Below are 8,165 nucleotides of genomic sequence, written 5' to 3' on the forward strand. Positions count from 1 at the left end.
TGTTACGTAGTTAAGAAATTTATTAAAACTCTTCTTCGATAATTCAGGTTTTGGGTTATAATTTAACCCTTGTAGCTGTGGACTGTATTAAACACTGACATGTTTGTATATTATGTATTTTTACCAGGGGTAGCAACCATTCCGTGTAAAGCTTTTGCTCTGAAGGTTGTCACCTTCATGGCCAATATAATAAAACAAAAATACGTCCGAACAACGACTGAGGATATTATGAAAAGTCTAGTAAAATATGTTATTACTGAATTCATTTTTACATAGTTGATGTTTTCTTCTACTGATATTGTATAGTATGTAATTTAGTGTTGAGCAAAGTTTTCGGTGAAGGCAATTAATGAATAAAATTATCAAGTTTATACAAATTCTAACTGAAGATTGATACGTCGATTTTTGGTGAAACTATTTCTACAAACTGCATTTGTAACGTAAAATTCTTAAGTTATTGCCTGAGCATAAAATTTTAGACTGTGAAAAGATTTTCCAGAAGGCTTTCCTTCCTTTCCTTTATATTAATCAGATAGTATCCACTTTCCCATATCTACTAAGATTCTGTAGATTTTCAAAATCCTTTATAGTAATCAGATAATTACCACTTTTCCAGCTCTCATTTTCCCTGCTCTATGTAGAGCTTTTAGAGTCTAAAATTTAGACCTATGCAAATGATACTTTTAATAAAGTGGCAGAAATTAAGTAATCAATTAAGTTAATGACTTCTCTTTTTTCCTAAGATTTCTAGATGTTTTTTACACATTTCTAGTAAAATAGTAAAAATATTTTCTTTCAACTAAAACGTAGTAGTCTTTTTAAATTATTGCCCATTTTTACAATTTCTAACTGGATATGATTTCAGAACCTAAACCATTTGTTTTTTCCAAATCTAACATAATAGGATTTGGAAATCGAAGGTAGTTTTGGAAATCTAATATAAGATACTTTTATGCATATTTTTTTCTGCTTTGGTAAAGGCAGAAATTTAATCTGTTTGTATTATTTCTATGATTTCAATACTTATTTTTATTTCACTCTAGGGAAATAATGATAATATTTTTTTATTACCCGCGATCTCTGACTGCAAATATGACTCATGCAGTAAGATTTCCAGTATTGCCTTCGATTTTCCAAATTCTATTATATTAATAAAATAGTTTCCAGCTATCATTTTTCTTCGGCTCAGTTTAATGCCTTCAGACATGACATATTCTTGGGAAAATGCCCTCCAAGGTTATTTTAATTCGGGCTTTGCACTCTGATGTGACGTCTTTGTTCAGAATGCATCACGTCGGTTTCGGATTTCATTGAAAGAGAGAGTTTGAAAAATGAGATAAAATAGTTGGTAAATCTGCTTATTTTTATACACAATTAATCTAGAGAATATTAGAATTATGTCTTAATTTGTTCATATTTTCCAACTATCTGTACTGTCGCAATTTTTCGAATTCTAACATAAGTAAATAATGTCTTTGGATATGAAAGCAATTCAGAACAAATTTACTGTACAGAAATGAAATATGTTAAATATTTTTGTATCGATTTTTATCAGATTTTCATCTGAAAATACTTGGTAAATCTGTTTATTGTTATACACAATTAATCTAGAGAATCTTAGTATTATGTCTTAATTCAGAACAAATGTACTGTACAGAAATGAAATATGTTGAATATTTTTGTATCGATTTTTTATCAGATTTTCATCAGAAAATAGTTGGTAAATCTGTTTATTTTTATACACAATTAATCTAGAGAATCTTAGTATTGTCTTAATTCAGAACAAATGTACTGTACAGAAATAAAATATGTTAAATATTTTTGTATCGATTTTTATCAGATTTTCATCAGAAAAATAGTTGGTAAATCTGTTTTTTTTTATACACACTTAATCTAGAGATCTTAGTATTATGTCTTAATTCAGAACAAATGTACTGTACAGAAATGAAATATGTTAAATATTTTTTGTATCGATTTTTATCAGATTTTCATTCTTTCTAATTCAATGTTATTAAAGTAAGTGCCATTGCTGAATTTTTTAAATTTTACCTATAGTTAGAATAAACTTCTATTTACGTAATCCATTTTTTATGAAATCGCATTACAATTGTGCAATACAACAATAATTGAGTTATTTATATAAATACCTACAATTAAACTTATTTCTGGTAAATATGTATTAGAACATTCCATTTGAATTGCCAAAAAATTTGTTAATAGTATGAGTTTAATAATATTTGGAATTCAAAATAGCTTTGTAAAAGTATTTACGTACTACTTATGTATTTATTTTCCTCGATTATGATTTATTTTATTTAAGTTTAATTCTAGCAGAATTTCTCGATGGCCCTGTGGTAAACTTCGGATTTTCCAACAAGTTTCCAAAGTTCCACTCATATCAGACAACCTGATATCAATTTTTACTTTAAGTAGCTTTTTTTCCAACATTCCTGCAGATCACAACAAGTTCTTAGGACTTTCAAGCTCCAACTACTATTAAAAATAATCTAGTATATAATGCTTAGGATGTGAAGATCCTGGCATTCCATGGAACTTGATTATTATAGCTTTTCGAGCAATCAGAGCTTAACCAGTCCTATGAGCTTTTGGAACGATATTTCTTAACTACTTGGCTAACAAACCAATGGTTGGTTGATCATTAGATTTTTGATATATTTTTATTATAAAAATTTCACTAATATGAATGACATTTTACATTGATGCAGCAATGCCAGAGAAGGGCTATTTTGGAAAGCATTGTTATCTATATTTTCAAGTAAACTACTGCTTGATACCAGATAGTCCAGAACGTGGACTTGTACCTTAAAGTTTTGCATTTTAAGCCTAAAGCTTGCCACAACCCTACGAACCACCTAATTGGAACCACCTAATTTGTAAAGTTTGGCTACCATGATCGACACCCATGATAAAACCATATGAAAAATTCTGTAGCTATTTATATTTAAATACAATTTTATACAATTTATTTCCGTCGGCAATAATGAATATCGGCCTAAAGGCGTCTGTGATTCATAATCGTTAATGGGCTGCGTTGGACGTCGACGTATGTGCATAGCCTAATGGTGCGTCATAAATATGTCAAAGGCACTTGAAGACCGCGTTTCAAGAAGCCTATATAAAGAAAACTTTTGTTTCGTTTTGTTTATGGTGATGTCATTAATAAATGCAACTGCAGTATTGAACTTTGAGAAGGAATTCGAAAGAATGACTTATTGGTTGGGAGGATATAGTACAAGCGCCAAAGACCAAACAAAAGCTCTTTCAGATAGATGAAACTTGAGTAAATCAAGATACTCATTTACAATTTTTCAACAAAAAGAACGACTCTTCTTAGACGTACTGCCAATAGTTATTTCACAATTTAATAGTAAATAGATGCTCATTTATAATTTTCTAAAACAAATGAGTGATTCTTCCTCGTATTCTCGCCAAGAGGGTACATCAACATTGGTGTAAATGAAATTTAAAGAAATCAAGATGATGGTTTATAACTTTGTTGTCAGATGAGTGCTTTTTCATACCTTCTGCCAATACTTTTTGGAAATAAATGAAATTTAAGTAAATCAAGACGCTCATTTACAATTTTCCAACAAAAAGAACAATTCTTGATAGCTATATGTACTGCCAATAGCTTTTTCACAATTTAAGAGTATATAGATCAGTGGTTTCCAACCTTTTTCGAACCGCATCCTTCCGCTCTGATAAAAAAATTGCGTCCCCCTTAAACTTATTAACAATTTTATCCCCTCGGAGGGGGAGTGCCCCACAAGATGATTTTGGACTGATATAGATACTAATTTATAATTTTCCAAAACGGGGTTCTTCCTATCAGTTTCTTTGCCAAAAGCTCTATGAGATAGATGAAATTTAGAAAATGAAGATGATCAACTTTGCTGACAAAGGAGCGATTTCATAGTTTTACCTTCACAATAGTTTTGATAAAAATTAAATAAAAAAAGGCAGATGCTTCTGGAATTGAATTTTTTTCGAACAGTATGAGCGATTCTTCATAATTGTACGTCCTGCCAATAGCTCTAGGTGACAAATTTAAGTAAATCAATATGCTCATTTATGAATTTCCATGATTGACTTCTCAAGTTTTGCCAATAGCTCTTTGAGTTACATAAAATTCAAGTACTTTGACTCTAAGTTTCCCGAATTTGATATTTTTCTTGTCTGGGTTTGAATCTTGTAATATGAATATCTAGAGATGGGTAACTCACTCCGGAGTTATCACTCCAATACAACTCCTCCCTCGGAGTGAATGCGAGTGGAGTTGTCTCTCAGAATTTGTCATATCCGACTTTCCTAAACTAAATCTGTTAACATGTGCAGATATTTGCTTGAGATTTTTTACTAATACAAAGATTTGGGTCGAAAAAAGTGGTCTTTTCTCGTCTCACAGCCAGTTGTAGATTTCCAGGTATATGTGTCAAAAAGTAATGCAATTTAGTATTATATATTATGTATACGATAATGTTTGTCCGTAAATGAGCTCTTTCAATTATATACAACCAGCTTAAAATATTTGATATTATATCATAACTTTTACACAATTATAAAATTATAATTGTGTAAAAGTAATAGTATGCTAATCAAACTACCTGATGTATAATTAATTCTCGACAAGGAAATAATAAAATAATGTGAGGTATTATTATTTTGTGAAAAATAATACACACAAAGATTTGTTCTTATTTCATATATAAGGTTTACTGCATTATTTTCATATAAAAATGAACATATTCAGAGAATTCTATATTTTCTCTTCAAAAATAATTACAAAATTGATTTTGATTCCCCAATTTTTTTGTCAATTTGAGATTTGTATGCATATTGAAATGCATAAAATAGTAATTTATTAATAAATGAACAAAAATGTTTGAACTATTGTAAACTATTTCCAAGGTATCAATAAATCCTTAGATATGTTAAGAACGCACTAGAGAACACATTGTGTCAAGTATTATGTTTCAAAGTTGTCGGAGTTGTGGAGTTGTTAAGTGAAAATAACTCTCCTCTCAAGCGGAGTCAAATCCTAACCGATCCGCTTCGGATATGGTAAGTCCATCTCTACATAAATTATTCTAATAATTCTATTATTATCCATTATAAAATACAAAATCGGACCATTTCCTTGCATATATACAAAATTCATTATCAACCATGATGTTTTTATCGTCCTTCCATTATCTGTAGAAACTGATAAATGCCATTCATCAATCAGCAAATTAAATCTGTGACATACATACTTCATAAATCCGAAAATAAGTGATAAGTGTTTATATGTGGAAAACCACATCTTTGGAATAAGGGTAACCTAATAAGAGATTAAAAACGATCCACAAATCATTTGGAGCAGAAACAGTCGGCGATGATGACCTTAATATGATAAATTTAACTCGTTACATAAATCTTGTAGACTGTTTATACTAGTAGAAAATAATTTATGTTTTATTCAACATAATCTCATACCAAATAGGCTCAGGATACCAATATGCTCACCATTAGGGAAGAAATAATTTGGTTTGCAAAGATTGACGAACCATTTTAATCAATTAGCTTTAATCCTTGATTAATTGTTAAAGAAGAAGAATGCATATGATTTATGAAAGCAGAGAAATACAGGGAACTGCAAGCCAAACACAGGTCCAGGAAGAAGAAGAATGCTATGATTGATAAAAAAGAAAAAATACAGGGACTGCAAGACCAAGACAGGTTCAGGAAAGAAGAGAATGCATATGATTGATGAACAAAGAGAAAATACAGGAAACTGCAAAGTCGAAGCAAAGGTCCGGGAATAAGAAGAATGCATATGATTGATGAAGAGAGCAAATACATAGAATTGCAAGCCGAAGCACAGGTCCAGGAAGAAGAAGAATGCATATGATTGATGAAAGAAGAGAAAATACAGGGAACTGCAAGCCGAAGCACAGGTCCAGGAAGAAGAAGAAAGCATCTGATTGATGAAAGAAGAGAAAATACAAGGAACTGCAAGCCGAAGCACAGGTCCAGGAAGAAGTAGAATGCATCTGATTGATGAACGAAGAGAACATACAGGGAACTGCAAGCCGAAGCACAGGTCCAGGAAGAAGAAGAATGCATATGATTGATGAAAAAAAGAAAAATACAGGAAACTGCAAGTCGAAGCACAGGTCCAGGAATAAGAAAGAAAGCATATGATTGATGAAAGAAGAGAAAATACAGGGAACTGCAAGCCGAAGCACAGGTCCATGAAGAAGTAGAATGCATCTGATTGATGAAAGAAGAGAAAATACAGGAAACTGCAAGTCAAAGCACAGGTCAGGAAGAAGAAGAATGTATTGATGATGAAAGAAGAAAAAATAGAGACCTGAAAATTGAAGCACAGGATCAGAAAGTGTATACAAAATGATTAATAACAATGAATGACATGGGTATAATAACAAGAGAGAGAAAGGGAATCATTGATATGTGGTGATCTCACACCATGGACCTGCCTTTAGTCAGATTACTATTTATTTTTATAGTTTGGAATGCTAGGCCATCTTTTTAGGACAACACTGTGTATATACCATTTTTAAACTTAAGGCAAAATGCCACTTACACCTAGCATGTTACTATTTTATCATTACAATAGTTTTATAGAAAATAAAAATAGATTTTCTTTTTTAGGTCGCCATGACAACAAGCTTAGATAGAGATACGGTCCGAGCGGCTTATGAGGACGTCAGAAGCGACTTATCCGATACAGACTGGTTAGTAATCTTCTGAGATAATATATCTAGATTATTTAAACATGTGATTTTCACACAAATCAAATAAAATGTCATATACAATATATGTCTAATAAATCATTTCCTTTTCCGACAGGGCCGTCTTCAAATTCAACGGTCCCCAAATAGTAGTCTCCGCTAAGGGTTGTGATTTTGCAGAGTTTAGGGAACAATTTGCTGAGAATGAACGTGCTTTTGGATATATCAGGTAAGTAAAATATTGACCAAATTATATATTACGTGTAAAATACTTGTACTTTATTTTTATTTTTTAACTTGTACTTTATTATATAGATTGCAAATGGGGGATGAGATGTCAAAGCGCCGAAAGTTTTTGTTCCTGACGTGGGTCGGACCAGGTGTTGGTGTAATTAATAGAGCAAAAATGTCAACCGACAAAGCTATGGTGAAAGATATAATTACTGTAAGTTTCAGTATTTAGTAGGATAAAAGTGCAAACTAATCCCTATCAGTGTCGCCATTTTCAAGTAACAGATCGCTCAATAAGATACTTAATAGCCTTCTTCTAGGAAAGATAATAGAGCTTAATTAAATTATTACTTACATTAGTTTCCAATCCATTTTCGATTTGTCTTTATTCTTAGCTTTTGTAGACACACTGCACTTTTTATATTAAACATATAAATTACAACAATTATTAACAACAAATTTGACGCCATATTTGTTCATCCTTTTAGAATTTTGCGGTTGAGCTTCAAGCTGAAAACCAGTCAGAGCTTGAAGTTGAACAATTCAGAGACGCCCTGAATCGTGCCGGGGGTGCCAACTATGGCACAGGAGTGCGCGACATTTGAATGTCCTAATGACACAAATAAAAAAAAGATATTTTTATAGAATTTATAACTTGTGTGGTTAAGTAACAAATTTTAATGAGTTTTAGTTTTTTTAGTATATTGTAACCTAATGTCTGTATTATATTTATATGAAGTATGTTGATAATGATGTGTTGCTATCATGATTTTAAAATTACCGGTTTAAATTGCATAAATAATTGAATTTGGATTAATATTTATAGACTTACATGTGCAAGAATGTTGAATTTTGATAATGTGACTTTTGTTTAAAATGCATTTGTATTTTTATAGTTTTTATAATGAAAAATATAGTTGTATACTATAACTTTATATAAACATGTTCTTAAGTCTGATTTGATAATAAATTAATTATTAATACACACTGCTGTATTTCTACTTCAATCATATCCTTCTGAAATCAATTTTATTTTGTTATTATAGAACACTTATTTTGAATTTTATAAATTCGTTTTATCCTTTCCATGTTGGTTTGAGACTTAGATAGTCGTAACAGTTGGTAACATGATTTTAGATGTCGCGAGGGTTTCGATTTATAAATACTTTTAGTTTCTAA

The 8,165-nt window shown here is 30.9% G+C and overlaps 1 protein-coding gene across 1 annotated transcript; it reads left to right on the plus strand.

Annotated features, from left to right (window-relative positions):
• Positions 1-6,654: 6,654 nt before the first annotated feature.
• On the plus strand, positions 6,655-7,634 carry LOC113383265 (coactosin-like protein). The gene is made up of 4 exons (XM_026621516.1): positions 6,655-6,758; positions 6,874-6,984; positions 7,071-7,200; positions 7,475-7,634. Exons 1-4 carry the CDS (start codon positions 6,682-6,684, stop codon positions 7,589-7,591), a joined length of 435 nt encoding a protein of 144 aa, XP_026477301.1. The 5' UTR covers positions 6,655-6,681; the 3' UTR covers positions 7,592-7,634.
• The last annotated feature ends 531 nt before the right edge of the window (positions 7,635-8,165 follow it).

Source organism: Ctenocephalides felis, unplaced genomic scaffold, assembly GCF_003426905.1.
Source record: "Ctenocephalides felis isolate EL2017-DRISC unplaced genomic scaffold, ASM342690v1 CF-g0.4_SCAFFOLD_03570, whole genome shotgun sequence".
Lineage (NCBI taxonomy): Eukaryota > Metazoa > Arthropoda > Insecta > Siphonaptera > Pulicidae > Ctenocephalides > Ctenocephalides felis.

What these genes read in the sequence shown, in the direction of transcription:
- LOC113383265 (XM_026621516.1), top strand. Translation starts at nt 6,682, where the DNA reads ATGACAACAAGCTTAGATAGAGATACGGTCCGAGCGGCTTATGAGGAC. An exon ending in GACTTATCCGATACAGACTG is followed by an intron (nt 6,759 to 6,873) that starts GTTAGTAATCTT and finishes CTTTTCCGACAG; the next exon opens with GGCCGTCTTCAAATTCAACG. An exon ending in CGTGCTTTTGGATATATCAG is followed by an intron (nt 6,985 to 7,070) that starts GTAAGTAAAATA and finishes TTTATTATATAG; the next exon opens with ATTGCAAATGGGGGATGAGA.